Source organism: Anas acuta, chromosome 14 (assembly GCF_963932015.1).
Source record: "Anas acuta chromosome 14, bAnaAcu1.1, whole genome shotgun sequence".
In the NCBI taxonomy this organism is placed as follows: domain Eukaryota; kingdom Metazoa; phylum Chordata; class Aves; order Anseriformes; family Anatidae; genus Anas; species Anas acuta.
Window position 1 is genome coordinate 15,841,718 of NC_088992.1, and position 17,881 is coordinate 15,859,598.

The following is a 17,881-nucleotide window of genomic DNA, read 5'->3' on the forward strand; positions in this document are numbered from 1 at the left end:
ATAGATTAAGAGACTTGTTTTCCTTAAGGGCTGAGAAAGGGGGAGGAAACCTGCCTCTCCCCTTACAACCGTAGGATTTAAGGGTAGGAGGCATGAGTGGGTCTGGTCTGACCTCCCTGTGTATCCTGTTTGACTTCCAGCGAAGGCGTAAGCTGTGTTTGGCTAACATATGACTTCCAGCTAGGCCCCGAGTTTTCACAGGAAAGCACCAAATAATGGAAAATCCCCTATTTCCTTTAGTAGCTTGGACAATGGTCAATCATTTCCATTATTCAGGCGTTGGCCATCATTCCTAAGTTGAGTTTTGCTAATACCTTCTTGATGTTTCAGAGGCTAAAACATCTGGTACTGGCTCCCATGAGTTTATCTGTACTTTTAATTGCATTGTACCCTACGTTGCATTGTATTGAAAAGAGTAGTTGGTTCAGTGTGGTATCTAAACCTTTAGAATTGGGTGACTTCTGTGCAACTTACACTATTTTTCATTTTTCATTAAAAATAAGGTTACTAGGAGAACCAGAAACATTCAAATGATAGTGCCACCACTGGAAAAACTGTTCACCATCTCAATTACTTCCTCCTTGCTCTCTTGTTTGGATGCCTTATTTAAATGTCAATCCTTAGCAAAAGTGGACTGATTGACTTTGAGGGGCTCTGCTGTAAGACAGATTCATTTTCAGAGGCAGTATCAGGAGCTCCTGTCCTCCGAAACAGTCCACTTCTCAGAATAGATGAGCAACGCTTTGGCTATTGCTTTGGCTCAGAAGTGTGTGCCAAAAGAGGAGAAGGCCTTAAAATACTGCCTGGTGGGTAGTGCACCAGTTACAGCTGCAGGAAATCTACAGCTGACCTTGTCCTGTGCTGTAACTGAGATGTTTTGCTATTTCAGGTACTCCTGTGATGGGATGTGGGAAGTCCCTGGCAAGCCACATTATCTGTAATTTTTCATCAGGGTTTTATTAAGAGTGTTTAAGAACAGTAAAATTATCAAAATACTTGTCTAATATATGTAATGTCCTGTAGGGATAAGGTAACAGCCTGTTACCAGACAGGTTTTGAAGCTAGCAGCGAGTATGGTATACATGGTGGTAGTTTTCAGTAGGCAAAGGGTGATGGTAGAACGAAGTACACAGCAAGTTATGTTGTAAAACTCTTCCCCCAGGCCCTTAGGATTTAGCCAGGGTGAAGGTTTGTACCAGGCAAACTGCATGCACGCTCTGGAGTTACCAGTTGTAGCATATTCTGCGGATGGCCTTGCCTTGCAAACTTATTGTCAGAAATTGTTTGAGGACAGGGATGTGACATAATATTGGATTGCAGGCATGTTGGATACAGCAGTTCGTTTTATCTGCTCTGTGAGGGCAAGTTGTCCCTGGCTTTTGAAGCACACCTGTTCCTGTATCTCAGTAGCAATTTTGAGCAGATTTAAGTAGATCTAAGGACAAAGTCAGTCTGGAAAAGCCCAAGATCAATTTGTTCACTCAGCTTTACTTCATATATTCATTCCCGTGCTATGTTTGGATGGAAAGGTTCAAGTTGATGTTGGACTTTTAGTGAAGAAGTATAAAGAACTGAGTAGTTCATTTGGAAGAGACCTTCAAAGGTCATCTAGTGCAGCTGCCTGACCTCTTCATGGCCAATCAAAAGTTAAACATATTCATGAGGGCCTTGTCCAAATGCCTCCTGAACACTGACAGGCATTGGGCATCAACCATCTCTCTAGGAAGCCTGTTCCAGTGTTTGACCACCCTCACAGTTAGGATATTTTTCCTAATAATCTAGTCTGAACCTGCCCTGGCACAGATTTGTGCTATTCCTGGGTGTCCTGTCATCAACAGTAATTCTTTCATTCTAGTCAGAAGAAAGGTCAGCAAAAGTCCAATGGAAAGGATTACATGAAGTACATTTTCATTTCTCATCAAATTAGAAAGAAATACAAGTTAATTCACAACTATGAAGTGATTAAAATTGTCCTTTTGAAAGAAGACCTGACTGGTTTGTTACAGGAAATCTTCATTTGTAGGCTGCATGATAAAGGCTTCCTGAAGCTCATAACAACTATGCTATAGAAGATTTATTTTTAAAGTAAGATTCCCACTTGGTTCTTTTATTCAATTTAATTATGCCATATATCACAGAATCACAGAATTGTAGGAGTTGGAAGGGACCTCGAAAGATCATCAGGTCCAACACCCCTGCCAAAGCAGGTTCCTTAGAGCAGGCTGCCCAGATAGGCGTCCAGATGGGCCTTAAATATCTCCAGAGATATCTCTTAAATATCTTAAATAACTCCACGACCTTCCTGGGCAGCCTGTCCCAGTGCTTCATCACCCTTACCGTGAAGAAGTTCTTCGGCATGTTGGTGCGGAACTGCCTGGGCTCTATCTTGTGGCCATTGCCCCTTGTCCTGTCCCCACAAACCACTGAAAAGAGGTTGGCCAAATCCCTCTGTCTCCCACACCTCAGGTATTTATACACATTGATGAAATCAATATTCATATATATATGTACAAATGAGAACAGAAACCTGTTCTGAGCACTTTATCAACCTCCTGGCTTCTACACGGGTGGAAGTTACTCTTCCATACCATGACGGTACCTAGCATTCAGCCAACAGTTAGTTGCTGAAATAAAGTAAATCTTTTACACAGATACCCCTCCTTAACTTAGAGATACCAACTGATTCACTGCTTTTATTTATGACCATGCTCCAATTGTTAAAAGCTTGAATTAACAAAAAAAAAAAAAAAAAAAAGAAGAATTTAGGTCTCAGTCATTGGAATTAGTATCTGTTTAACTGTTTTCTATCAGGAGAGATTCTTATTTTCAGTCTCTTTTCCTACATTTGTTCTTTTTTTTTTTTTCCTGATAGATTTTATGCTACTACACAGCCATATTGATTTGAATGCTAAATTAATCCTTTGCAGTAGAAATAGAAAATAGAAATTTGACACAAACTACCGGTATAATTTCCTCCAGAGTTCCTGGGTTGTTCTGTTGCGTACAGACTGTCATAAATGGTGAAGTGTGATATGCAGACGTCATTGGTGTAAAATCATATGTTTTCATGCAGGCTTCCTGACAGCAGTGAAAGGGAGGCAGTCAGGAAAATACCAGAATTAATTGTGTTTGTCCTTCTGCAGAGCCTACGCCCAAATTACGTTATAGTTCTCTATAAAAGTATCCTTGTGTAATCCATTTTCAAAAATGCTACGTCATTAAAAATACTTCTTACAGATTGTATCATGCAGTTCTTGCAGTCTGCCTAATTCTTACATAGCATAGATGGATGTTCTTGTGGTTAAAGCACAAAGCCTGAAGTCAGAAGAGCTTAAGGTCTTCCTGTATCTGCCTCATTTGTGATAACTATGACATGACAAGTTAAATCTGTCTCTTTATGCACAAAAAGTACAGAAATGCACAAATCCATGTCTCCAGGAGATGAGATTCCTTCTTCCACCAGGCTGTGAAGCAGGACAAGGCTCCTACCCCAGTGGCATTCGCCAGCTGCCTGCATTATTCTCTGTTGCTTGGCCTCTGCCCACAGCATGCCATTCTGAAGAGCTGAATTTAGGTTTTAACTCAAGGATTTTGACCCTCTACTCAGTTTTCATAGACTTCTCCTCCACTCTTTTGGTGCTGAGATTGAACAGTTACTTCGGTGATGGAAGAACTTCTACATCTGCCAAAGAAGGGAGATGGGATTCTTCTGTAATCACCTCTCCCTAGCTGCAGTCACTTATCTGTAAAGAAGCCTGGGAGGTTTCCTCATTAATACAGTGCCTTCTAGGGAGGAATGTGCTGGAGGAGTGAAAGCATTAATTCTTAGGATCATTATTAGAGCTTGTCAAACCCAGTTTTTACCAAAACTTTTTTTGCAGATCTTACTGCATGCCGATCCTTTTCTTCCTAAAACCTTCATATTATACCTTCTGGAGCTTGTGCTGTGCCTTTCCCTCACAGGACTCCTTTTTAATACTTCTGGATGGTCTCTAAATAGACTGTTTTTCACAGATTTCTATGAGACATCACTGAGCTCTTTATAATTCTAGGTATTTGCAATTCATTTTATTCTTTCTATCCTACGCCTTATTTTACTCAGGTAATCCTTAGGGATTTTTCATCAAATATAATGAGCAAAACCAGCATTAATTTCTGACCTGCACAGCAAATGTTGTAAAACTTGAATGTACGTATACATCTTGCATGAGACAAGGCAAAGGACAGATGAATTATTTTTTGCCTTTGTAAAGGGCTCTGGTGTATTTGAAGAGAACAAAGAAGACAAGTGTTTTTCTTAGTGGATTTCTGTAGTTTTCCACATTTTTTTTTTTTGGTAGTAGGACAATGAAAATGTAAGGCCACGACCTTTAAATATCATCCAACTTTTGTCATTTGGTTCAGAATCAAATATTTGCTTTCATGAAATTCAGAAACTTTCTTCTGCAGAGATGAAGCTCAGAAAGAGTAAAGTTTTGTCCTTCAGGCTGCCTGATGACTTAGCAGTCAAAATCTCTTTAAGTTGAATTATTTTTTTTCCTTGTATGTCTCTTTAGTATCTCTTGCAAGAATGATAGCATTTCTCTTCTCTCTCTCCTCCTGTTCCCTTGAGATCATTCTCTTCGGTCTAGTACCTGAATACCCAGAAACAGTGTGCTGTGGACCCATGGCTTCCTTTCTAGCTGTATACATATGGGCAGGGGGATGCTTTATGAGGTGGCAAAACCTTCTCATAAAAAACAAAGCAAGTCAGTGTTAGCATGTCCATGTACCAGACATGGGAAATCAGGAATAGGTTGCCTAAAACCACTTGCCCTGTGCTGCTGACAAATAGAAGCTGCACCAAAACCCAGGCCGCCTTCGGCAGGGCCCCGAGCTTGGGCCTGCTGGTCTGAGTCACACCCGTAGGCCGGGGCAGAGCCATGCCTGAGGCAGAGCCACGGGTGTTTTTGTCTTCCCCTCAGCACACTGTTGAACTCTGGAGAACTTAAGCCACAGTTTCTGAAGGCAATAAACACACAGGCCTTCATGTCATTTTACCTAATAATTTTAATTCACTCATATTGCAACTAATTGAAGTCAAAGCAGAGATGTTAGTTGTATCCTTTTGATTAGGAATATGGTCATCTACACCAGTGCTGTCTACTTTATCAAAGTTTTTTAACAATTCTGCTGCAAGCCCAAATCTACTTAAAATAGCTGTCAGGAAGCAGACCTCCTCCTCCTCCCCAATCACATTCTTTTTCAGCAGCTCTAAGAACTGGCTGGCTGTAATGCATAGATTACATATACGCAAATTGTCAGTAGTCTATTTTGTTAAGCAATTTGATTTATGTTTTTTTTAAAGAGGCGTTCATAAGCTGCTCTGTGTCCAGCTGCTTTAGTCACCATTTACGTGTCCTCTGCACCACTCCGCCTGTATCTCCCAGGAGCTCTCACTCAGCTGAAGGGGACCAGAGGGAAGCAGGAGCTGGCGAGCCATGTTCATCCCCACTGGCTGCTTCAATGATCAGCAGCCTTTTAGGAAGGTCTGTGCAAAACAGGACTGCAGCACACACATGTACATAAAAGTTTCCCATTATAATGCTGATATCATTCAGCTAATAATAATAATAATAATGTAATGAAGTCAGGAGGATACCAGTATTAATCCCAGAAAGAAATAGGAGTGACAGAATAAAGATAGTTCAGAACTAAGCAAAAATTAGGGGGAAAGATCCAAAAGGAATCAAAGTGTCAAAATACCCTCTAGTTAGATTGTAACTCTACAGCATACTGGCCTCACACAACCTCTCTCACCTCACTGTAATGGACACTTCAGAGGATTGGGCCTAAAGATGGAAAGTAAATTCTTCCCAGTTATGACATTTTACTCAGCAGTAGAGAGTTGATCATTCCAAAGTACTTTCAAGAGCATCAAGAAGAAAGGTGTTTGCTCTTGGAACCATGCTGAGCTCTATGAGGAGCTCAGTGCCTTGGTACTTGGTTTTCATACTGGAAGAGTTCTGGTTTATTTAAAAATGATCAGTGATGCTAAAAGTTGTTCTCTACAGTGAGTTGAATGTGTCTAAAAATAACAGTATAGCTCATAACCAAAGGAAAACTGCTGCTGAAAATGTGGAAATGTACATTACAAATGTAGATTTTCCCTGTTAAAGTGAGTAGCTGGGTTGAGTTCAGTCAGTTCTATTCAGGCATTAAAACTGCCCAGCCAAATTAAAGCTAATTGTGAACTAGTTCTTCCAACTCAGTAGATAACTTCATTTAGCCAGTGGTCTGTCTGTAACATATATCTTCTAGTGAGAGCATCAGAGAAACCGTGACAGTGGTCTTGCCAACTCCTAAGCCCTTACAAACCAATGCTGATAGCAGTCCACCTTCTGAGCAGCCACTTTGTTTTCCACATGTTGGAAACCTGCTCTTGTGCTGAACTGTTTCCAGTGAGTAGGCAGTAGGAGAAGGGTATTTTAAAAGAGTCATAGAAACAGAATATCCTGAGTTGGAAGGGACCCACAAGGATCATCAAGTCCAACTCCTGGATCCACACAGCACCACCCAAAAATCAGACCGTGTGTCTGAGAGCATTGTCCAAAGGCTTCTTGACCTCCGACAGGCCCAGGCCATGACCACATCCCTGGGCAGCCTGTCCCTGGGCCCAACCACCTCTGGGTGCAGAACCTTTCCCTAACCCCCAGCCTGACCCTCCCCTGTCCCAGCTCCATGCCGTTCCCTCGGGTCCTGTCGCTGTCCCCAGAGAGCAGAGCTCAGCGCCTGCCCCTCCGCCCCCCTGTGAGGGAGCTGCAGGCCGCCATGAGGCCTCCCCTCAGCCTGCTCTGCTCTGGGCTAAGCAAACCAAGGGACCTCAGCCGCTCCTCATATGTCTTGTCCTCCAGACCTTTCACTACCTTTTTAGCCCTCCTTTAGACACTCTCTGACAGTTTTAAATTCTTATATTGTGGTGCCCAAAGCTGCCCGTAGTACTGGAGCTGAGGCCGCAGCAGTGCAGAGTAGAGCAGAAAGGTGTTTTCTTAGCGTACCACGAGCTGTTAGTCCAGTAGTATATTGCCAGAGTTGGTTAATATTTATTACTTCAAAGGAAGGATGAAGAATACCCAAAATAGACAACGCTGGAATAAGCCTAGTCATAGTAACTTTAGAAATTTCCTATCTGCTAATAGCTGGCTTGTGTCTTGAACTGTGAGGTTTTTGCCTTACAACAAAAATGTAGCAAGCCAGTAGAAGAAGTTTGGCTTTTTCTGCCTATAAATTTCTTGTAAACATGATGACTAACACAAAGTATAGATGTGTACCAAGTGTGATAGATGTATATAGCCTGTTTATACCAAGTGCCTCTGGATTCAATAGACAGACTCTCTGCTGGAGGACGTGCATGCAGAACTGGCATTGAGGTTGATCATGGAGGTGCAGCAGAGTTCTGTGCACAAGGATTTCTGTGCTTCTTCCCAGTGCAGAAATGTGGCCCACCACTCTGTATTTGCCAGCATGCTCCAATGCTGCTAGAAAAGGTAGGTAAGGCAACTGCTATTTTGGTTGTCAGATAGCAATACATGTGGTTTGTGGAAGGAGAGGCATACAACTGTAGGTACACAGCCACAGATAAGGTGGTTAAAATTTCATTTCCTAAGCGTGTGTCAGGTTTCTGAATAGACACAGATTTTTTTTTACTTGGGGCTTAGCCTCCAATTGCAGGTTTGGTTTGGTTTGGTTTGATTTTTTAAATGAAAAAAAAAAAAGTTTATCATTCAAATTTGAAGCACATTTTTACATGTATTCTGTAGTGGCCCTGTTCCCTGACATTAAATGGCAGGCACTTAGATATTTTTCAGAGCTAAAAAGATGATAGATGGTGTAAAGTGTCCTTTCTGACAAACTGACTTTGTGAAGACTCTTGATGGCTTTCCTCATCAGAAACTGACACCTGATACCCAGCCGAACATAAGAGCTGTTTTCACTAGTGTGTGCTCCTGGTGCTAAGGAGCAAACCCAAGCACCCTGTTTTGTTCCGAGTGCTGGCAGAGCAGCTGGGGTGTGCTGCAGCACATCCTGGCATGTGCCACAACCAGAAATGTGCAGTGATGGCTCTCGCTGCAGAGGTTGTAGCACTCAGTGCTGTGACTGGCCCTGCTGCTGTGCTAGCACCTGCCCTCCTCTGTGCTGTCTGCAGTCTTTTTATTTATTTTATTTTTTTGGAAGGGTGTATGATTTAGTGAGTCCTGCTAGCATTGCAGAATCTGTATGTGATCATTTTTACACTCCGTATTTACTGTATTTTTTATTTTATATAATGCATGTTCAGTGAATATATCGTGAAACAATAGCTTATTGCACTGCAGTACACTGTGTGCCATGACGTGCAAACTTCTTCTGGTGAAGTCAGATGCGAAGGCATCAGTACTGTGACCCCTCATTCAGGAGGGCCTCAGACTTGAAGAGCTCAGGCTATTTTTATTGCTATTACACTTGCGTTTACCAAATTCTTGGTTAGCAGAATGAAGTATTCAGCTCTGCAGGGACATCGTGATACTGCAGGAGACTGGCACAGGCTTCAGCTCCACAGCAGAAGGGCTGGAGGGATGTGTCAGCCCTTTTGTCCATATCAGGGGCACTGTGAGAATTTACTGCAAACAGCATTTACACTGGCCATGAATCTGCCCCTTTTATGAATAATCTACAGAAAGGGGTCAGGATTGTGTTAATTGCATGTTGCAGGGGTATAAAAAAGGTCCTTGCTTTTCCGTTAGAAGGTCTGTAATACAATAACTTCCACAGTTGGCAGGGGTGCTGCAGGAATTGAGTTATGACTGGGAATTAGATATGCATAGGCCGGCCAAACGATCATTAAGGGAGATACGGTAATCAGCTGCCAGTGTTTAAGGGCTGTAAACACCAAGAAGAGAAAGATGGCTTATTTGGGTGGTCTACAGAGTAGTAAGAGAAAAGGTATAAAAACCAAGCAAATGAAAATGGAGGTAGCAAGGAAGAAAAATCTTACTATTGAGTGCTCTCAGCCTAGGAGACCTACCACTGAAGTCATGTAAAACAGGACTGAACATAACAAGAGAGTGTATTTTAAGCTGAAAGTGAACTTGAGTGCTTTAATATATCTTTTTCACCTCTTATTTCCCTAGTCTTGTGTTTCATTAGCATTTTTCATGCTTTTTTTTTTCTCAACATGTGGTTTTTATTTGGCTTCTGAAGATGATAGTGCTTGAAGTGATGTGTTATTGTAAAAGTAGCACAAACACTACTCCAGTTATGATTTTGCCTTTGTTGCCATGGAGTTTAAATCTGTTTTAGGCCGAGGACTGATTACAACTGGAACTAAGGGCAGGAGGTAACTGTAGCTTGGAAAGGTAAAAAATCATCACCACTGATATATGAAGAAGTTTTGCAACTCCCAAATCGCTAACATCTCACTGCCTTTCCCTGCAGCTCTACCTTGTGTTTTTTGATTTTTAGTACCTCTTCTCTAGTGCCTGCTCTTCCTATGTGTTGTATGCTCATTAAGCTCTTTTGGACAGGTATTTCTGGTTATTCCCTTCTACTCTGAATGCTTTCAGAGACTGCCTAAGTTCAGTGTCCCCAGTCACATACCTTCTTTGTGTTGCTTTGTTCTGTGCTTCAAATGAGGCATGTCCCCATTAAGACTGAGGTCAGGAAAATCTAGAGGCTGTAGCTAATGAATTGATGTCCTCATTTGCATAATTGATGGTTATGCATTTCCGCAGTGACATGGTTTGCTGTGATAGTTAAAGCTATTTTTGTTTTTGACTTCTCTGCCCTGCTGCTTCCTGCTGCCTACACTAAAGGTATATTACATGTCAGTGAAAAAAACTAACCCCAAAGCCCAAATTTTACAAGTTAAAATTGAATGCTTTAATCCTTTAATGCATTTCTGTTCACTGGCATATTTACAGTGGCTCAGCTCTAAATCTCCCGTGTGTATTAGAGCAAGGGGAGTCAGTGTTTATAACATCTGTGTGTGCTTGGGGCTGGAGTAGAAGGGAAAGAAAATACAAGAGGAAGAAGGGAAACAGATCAAAAATGAGAGTGGAAGTCAGGTCTTTCATACATTCCTTGGGGATTTTTGTTTAATACACATCATTTTCCCTTCATTTCTTCATATTCTGGAGTCTAAGCCCTGGTGGAGGCCATGTCTGTGGCCTGTGTATGCAGTGCCCTTATCATGGGTCCTTTTGTTCATCTTGCTGGAATTGCTCTGACAAATGAGGCCAACTCCCAGCAATATAAAATGTTAACAGCTCTTTTATATACCTCTCTCTAGTGCCCCCCTCCCCACAAGGGCAGCTCCAAGCTTTGTGCCTGGGCACAGAGGCAGCAGGAGGTGCTGGACCCAGAGGTGTTCTCCTGAGTTTTGGAAGCTGTGCTCTACCTGCATGCTCAGTTTAGCTGCACTGCTCATTTGGATTGCTTTACTTGTTGACCATTTACAGGAATCTTACCCAGATAACAAAAACTAAAAGCAATATCCAGGTGGTTGAAATTTCACAGAGGTCCACGTGTCTAACTTTCTCTTGTGTGCTCTTTCTCACCGATTCTTTTCTCAGTACAGGATTTAGACCATCTGAATCACTTTTCAGAGGTTTTCAGAAGTGTTTGCTTCCCTCCAGTGACTAGGCACAGGCACCTGCATAGTGCTTCTCTGTACCTGACCACATATCTGAAGCGCTGTGGGACAGCAGCTGAACAAGGTGATTCAGTGCCCATGAGGAAAAGCAGAAATCAGGGGTCCCCAGAGAAAGTAACAGTCTACGCAGATCTAAATGGGACATCACAGCATACAGCCTGAGTGTATCTGGAAAAGCTGTAATTTCCATAGCCTTATGAGTTAAGCCATCAGGATCAATAAGCAGTTGAAAGTGATACTTTCCAGGACTTTCTCATATGAGGTTCAGCAATGATGGGTAATAAAAGGCACGATGTTCATATTAATTCAATATGCAGACTTCACTGCAATGCGAAGAAACGCTATTTGTTGCTTGAAGATTGTAGTAACACTGAAACCCATTCCTGAGTATATTGTTGCTGCTTTTGTGGTGCCTTTGTCAAGGAGTAACAAGCTGATCCTGTCAGTATTTTCCTCTTCTTTTGGCCAAATCCGATCAGATGTCATGGCCAGTGTCGGTTAGTGAGTGTAACAAAAGGTTAGGATAACCGTAACAAAAGCAGCATAAGGGATTGTGCAAGACATGACCAGGGTTATGAGAGGAGAGTGCCGAAGAAGAGAGGTGTGGGGTGCTGGGGGCAGCTTGGGCTGCCCTCAGCTTTCGGCTGCACGTTAATTGCTTATCCTCAAGGTAGGCATTTTAGGGCACCGGAAGCGATTATGTATGGAAGGGAACTGAAATGGTTTCTCACCATCAGATTTGTAATGAGACTCGAGTGAAGTCCTGTAAAAACTGTGAGTATGGTCTAGAAAATGTTTGTGACAAGGCGGGCCCCTCACCAGACTGCTGCGGTAAGAGAAGCAGTTCCTGGGTCCTGAAAAATCTTTTCATTGTACATAGAACATTTGGTTCCTTTTTTATATATTATTTATGTATTTATTTATTTTATTATTTTTTAGCAAGTTTCATTGTTAAATTACTGGAAATCCTTGCTGACCCTTCAAATGTTTACACTTAAAATGTAATCCCTTCCTTTTTACAACAGTAATGCATTATAATGTATTATAAACTATCTAATATCTAGTAGTGGTGGCCCAGAATGCTGCAGTTGGAAGTCAGCTAAAAATTCATGACTGTCTTCTTTAATAGCTTGGAAAATCTCAAAACCTAGGACTTGGTTTGTTAGCGCCCCCGAGAAAAGCAGCTGGCTCGAGTCTAGCAGTTGTTTGGCTTCTTCCTGTGGGCCCTTTCCCCTCTCCCTTGCTTTGCTCAGACATATTATTTTAATTTAATCATGAAGCACAAAAGCCCTTGCAAAAGGGAAGGAGTTGGGTAACGTCAAGTCAGCTGCCAGGTATGCGATGTTGCGAGATCTCAGTAAATACGCTTTGAGCAGGGAGCCAAGGTAAAGCTGCCGTATATATCAGCCTGTGAACTCGGTACCCGGGGCTCGGTACCCGGGGTGGGTGCGGTGCTGAGCTGTGGCCGGAGCTGTGAGGGACGACTGCGGGGCCGAGGGGAAGCAGCGGCCCCCTCAGCCCGGCCGCCTCAGCACCACCCCCTCAGCGCGGCCGCCCCGGGCCCGTTGCGCGGTACCGCGGCTCCCTCTGGCGGTCGCTGGCCGCCGGTTTAGCCCTCGCCGCGGGGCTCGGCGGAGCCCCGGCGTGTTTCTTCCCCCCGTGTCCCCGCCGCAGCCCCGTGCTCGCCACCCGCTGCCGGCCCCGAGCCGAAGGGCCCGGGAGCGCTCGGCCCGTGCCCTCGGCACCGCGAGGGCTGAGGAAGCTCAGCAAATGGCGGGCGCCGGGGCGGGATTTATGTACCACGGGGTGCGTGCCCCGAGCCCACCTGATCCCCAGAAAGAATTCAATTAAGATTTTAATAAAGCCCGTGCCGAGAGCTGGGTCAGGAAGAGGCCCCTTGAAAAAAAAAAAAAAAAAAGAAAAAAAGAAAAAAAAAAAAGGCCGAGCACAGCAAGTCTGTGCTGGGAGCTGCGTCGTGATGCACTGTTCAGCGTCTGTGGCTTTCTTCCCTTCATCTCCAGCCAAGCCACTGTCTCCAACTGTCTCAGACGATTGCTGAGTCTCCTAAAGGCCCAGCTATATAAGAGGCTCTGAGGAGAGTTCGCGTAGCATTTCCCTCAGCACTGGTTTCTCCCCCAGTGTTGTCTCTGTCTCTCTCAAAATCCAAAGACTTCATAACATCTTTCTGTCAGCAACAGCGATGTGCTTTAACACAGATATCCCCTGGTGGGATTTTCTACCATCCTGGCTGTCCGCATCCGGCTTTTCTATCATGTGTTAGCATCTTTTCAAAAAGCAAACCAGTGCTTTGCCTGTTCTGACTTCATCTGCTTTACAAAATTGCAGTGTTGAATGATGGCTATAAGTTGCACAGTTTCTCACGGTCCAGGCACAGACTATTTTTATTCAGAGTTAAAAAGTGAAAAAGTCGGAACTGAGTAATTTTCATCCACACATACACACAGACGGGGACACCTCACTCCCTTTCCAGTGAAATTACCAGGCCTGGGTATGCTGACAGGCACGAGCACCGCATGGGGTGGCTGCTTCCATTGCCAGGACACACAGACTTTTGTTTGCCTCATAGTCGAGGCTCTCCTGCATAATCTGGAAAAAGCACACACTGTGGAGGAGTAGGTGATTAATGCCTGTGAAATCCTGGCCCAGGGAAGAGCCAGCACTGCCAGATGTGATAATGTTGTCCTCTGACAAATGGCCATAGCTTGGCCTTCCTCAGATAACAGTGTAGTTTTGTGCGCTAGCTTTGGATATTGATCCCACCAGGGAAGAGTTCCCTGTCGTGCAGCCATCCATCCCACCTCCTCAGTGCTCAGCTGTCAGAGCCAATGGGTTTTGGCTATTCTTCTTCCTTTCATTGGCACTTCTGCGTAGCCTAACCATTACAAATGTGCATTTCCATTTGTCTAGCACCTTTCAGCTGAACGTCTAAGTACTTTCTACATATGAATTAAGCATTGCAACACAGCAGTTAGATATGCAGGGAGTACATCGGGATCATCCAGTTGGTACATTGCTTTTGCACAGATGTTTCTCGTAATGTGGCAGATACTTAGCAGAATTCAAGAATATCTAAACAGCAAGCTTGGACCAGCTGTTTTTGAACTTACTAGAGTTGTCAATCCATAAAGTAGTCTGCTAGAGGTGTGGGCCCCAGTACAGGCAAACTCAGGCTTGTTTTTCTGAAGTGCATGCAAAGTATATGCAACCTTGGGCAATAAATCTTGTGTAAGTCCTTGTTCCTTATCTCTACCCATGCAATTCACTGCCCTTGCATTAGTCCTGATATAACTGTATTGTGAGCCAGACTGTCTACTGGATCAGCCGGAGCTGGATTTTTGTACAATGTCAAGCCTTTTTTTTCACCCCTAAAAAGTACTTAAATCAGTATTATGAGCTCCAGGTTCTTGAGCCCTGCCTCTTCAGGATGCTCTCACAAGTCTGAGGATGGACAGCAGCTGTGGCCCAGGCGATTTCGTGTGGGTCACAGACAGGCAGCGCAGTCAGCAGAGCTCCCTGCCTGCCGCTTTGTGGCAGAGCTAACTTACTTCACGTTTATGTAAACCCAGCCAGTAAAGATGCTCATACTGCTGTAATTTTGCAATCCGTGTAATAGTATGTGAACTTTTAACGGCATATGTGTTTGTGATTCATCCCCAAAACATGTGTGGACCCCAGCACTGTCATGGGACGTCAGTCCAGCTCTGAAACAGCAGTGCTCTCTTCTCAGACAAGCAGGTCCTCAGAAATGCCTCACTGCTGACCTGCCTGACATTACTTATGTATAACTGGTTATGTCAGGTCCCCTGTAAAAAACACTGCAAAATTAAACTTATTTCAGGAAAAAAAATAATAATTCTGGTCATTTCCGAGCTATTTAATTTGTTTCTGAAATTGAGAGCATATTTCCATGCCACAGCTCCTTAATGTATTGTTTGGGCAGGACCGGGCACTACAGATGGGTAGCATGTCACATAGTTTGAGAGGTGGGTCCATCTAAAAGGTCATTCCTCGTTAGAGATGAGTTACTCCTAAGTGTGCCTGTTATTTTCCAGTGATAGTAAAGAAAATCTGGCTAAATAGTTCTCAGACCTCCACATCTGCATTGCAGGTTTACAAAATACCTGAAAGGAATCTGACCTTTGAACTTGTAACTTACTGAGAGAGGATGCAGAGCATATGGGCCATTTGAATGAGCAAAACCCATCCTTTAAACCTACCTTTTACATTTTGAAATGGTATTTACCACTTATGTCGCCATCCCAAACACAGGCTGTCAGCTCAGCAGTGTCTCAGGATGTCTAAATCCCACTGCTGGTGTGTTGTGTCTCTATCCTTAGGTGACAGAACCAGCAAGTGAGCTGCCAGGGCGAGTCTGGGCAAGAGGCTCACAGGCCAAGCATAAGGCGGGTTGGCAACACTGTACATGTGGGCAGTTTACATAGCTCATAATTTAATTTCTGCTGCTATAGTCTCATTATGCACTAGTGTTTGCGTGTGTGTGATACAGAGGTTGGGCCATTTACTTACATGTAGTACATGTAGAGCAGCGGAAAAGTCACATTGCTTCTGTAACTAACTGCTTAATTTGAAACCCTCTTTTACTCAAGCAGGTAATCACAACCTCTCTCCCTGTTTTTAGAAGTACAACAAAGTATCAAGTTGTTTCAGAGAATTTTAGCCTGCTTGAAAGCTGAAGCTGCCCAGAAAATAAAAAATGATAGAGCAATACAAACTGAATTGTACTGCTGCACCTGTTAATTTCTGTGAGACTGAACTGAAGATGAGGATTGTTTGTGGCACAGACTAGCAAACAGCTGTTGAGTTACCTGACTCATTGTGAGCCTAATGCATTCAAAAATCAATGTTCAAAATACCTGAGCAATAAACACGCAGTACCTTTAATATCTTGCTTGCTCAGATGACTGCCTGGTCCCTGCCTCCCCCCTGCCCCAGATTTCCTGCTTATTCTCAAGCCTCATTCTACACCTAAATGTTTCTCAAAGAGCAATTTGTCAGTTTTCCTTGCATTCAGGTAGGACTGTATTGTATTGAACAAAGCATCCCAGTCCTTTACAAGCCCGGAAGTCCTGAATTCCTTCTCTGGCTTTAAGTAACTGGTCCTGTCCTTCTGCCTCAGATTTTAGTTACAAGACACTTTGGCTTTGTAAGGAAACACTGGTTTCAGAAACCCCTGCTGTCTCTTGCCCTACACTGCCATCTCTCACAGGCACTGTGAAAAAAAAAAAAAAAAAAGAGTTTAAACTAACCATACAAAACTAAACCTTTTAAGTGATTGGGCTTGTTACATAGGCACCAAGCAGCGTGACACAGGAGCAGCAATCTAAGAGCAGAAAACGGGATGTTTTCATTAGCTTTGTTGCCAAAGCCAGTAGATCATGTGGCTGAATCTCTGTTCTTATGCCTTTGGAAACACAACTACAATAGTTACTATTCTGACTTTGTGGGACAGTTGTGAGGATTAACTGGCAGATAAGTTGAACATGTGCGTAAGCACAAGCTTTTAATCAGCTTCATGGACAGATACAACCCTCAATTGCAGTGAGGAGCTCTTCTCTGCATTGTTACATATCTATAGATACTGTCTTCTCAAGTCAGACACCAGTGATGTTTAAATTTGTACCTTGGAAGCTCATGCTGGAAGAGATGTTGGGAACACAGTGACCATAAAGGAGCACGGAATATGAGTTCTGCTTTGCAAGCCATAATATGAGATAGGATGTCACAGGAGCACAGGCAGTTCATTGTTAACATCATCCATTTCTCTCTTTTATTTGTAGTGTGGAAACAGTAAATGATGGGCAATTTCACAGTGTGGAACTCGTGATGCTGAATCAAACTCTGAACCTGGTGGTGGACAAGGGGACTCCCAAGAGTCTAGGAAAACTCCAGAAACAGTCTTCTGTCAGCCTCAATACACCCCTCTACATTGGAGGTACAGTGAGTTGCTCTGGACTTTGAGATGTTGTTTGTAATCTTTAAAAACAAAAAACACGGAGATTCTTTTTTAAAAAAAAAAATCAAAGTATTGCAAAGAGTCACTGCAGAAAAGCAAATCAATTGTCAGTAGGTTTAAATGTACTATAAATGAGGCATATTTCTCCTGGAAATTTTACACAGGTTTAATAGATGGGGGGGATTAAATCCTCCAAACAGTGGTAGCACACCAGCTGACTAAACACTTTTTGGCTAATAGTTTTCTCATTGGAAACTGAAGCCAGAACAATGCTTGGAAGATTTTGGAATTGACTAAACTTCTTTTAATAAGTTTTTTTTTTACAGTCAGGGGAATTTCTGGGGAGGAAGGAGCCAAGTGGGGCAGGGAGCAGATGCCCAGAATAATGAGTATCCCACTGATTAGGTGTCTGGAAATGAAAGACAGGATGAAGTCTGTGCTTTGCCTGATTGATTTTGTTTTTGCCAGACCCCCGCCAATTCCATTCTGGACTGAATGTTGAAATCTCTTCTTTTATGTGACATGGAGTTCTTGTGTTGTGCTGTTTTGTTTTTCTCTAGATGGCCTATTCTAAACACAAAACTCAGCAGAGCAAAAATAGACTCAGAAAGTCTATTCTGTAAGTGTTCTTCTAACCAGATCAACAAATCCAATAGTAGAAACCACTTGACCATTTGGAGCTGGTCAAGTCTTTCATAAACAAGTCCTTTTAATAACCCTTCTCTAAAAGAACCCTGAATATTGCCCTCGTAAATGAGAAAAGTGGCTAATCTTGCTTTGTACAGAGCTGAATTTTTATAATTGGCTTCTGTTAAGAATGCCACAGGCTATTAAAGAGCACTGCATTGATGATAATCTGCTGGTGAGGCCATGACAATTTGTCCTTCTAAAAAAAAAAAAGATATCAACCCTGTGGCAAATTATACACAGGGAACATAGGAATTAATTTTGTGGAAAAAGTTTTGTCAATGGATGAGAACTGTGGATCAATGTTATTTGATACCAGAAGTTGTGGGGCTCAGATGAGACATTTTTATTGCCTGTTACAATTCTTCTCAAGTCTTTTTAAACCCCCACTCTTCTGCACATGCCACCTCTCTGCATCCTGCATTGCTACGAATGCCAGCTGTCCTTCCACTTCAGACCATTTAATTTAAGTCATTAAATTGCCCCCAGAGCAATTGTAGCTAAACTACACTTACACTAACCTTTAAAAC

General features: G+C 42.9%; 1 protein-coding gene across 5 annotated transcripts in view; it reads left to right on the forward strand.

Moving 5' to 3' along the window:
- SLIT3 (slit guidance ligand 3) overlaps nucleotides 1-17,881 on the forward strand; it is a 522,497-nt gene that overhangs the window by 496,966 nt on the left and 7,650 nt on the right. For all 5 annotated transcript variants that reach the window (XM_068697690.1, XM_068697688.1, XM_068697686.1 and 2 more), the window contains one exon: nucleotides 16,489-16,643. In XM_068697690.1, coding sequence (XP_068553791.1) covers nucleotides 16,489-16,643 — 155 coding nt within the window. The remainder of the gene's footprint in view (nucleotides 1-16,488; nucleotides 16,644-17,881) is intronic.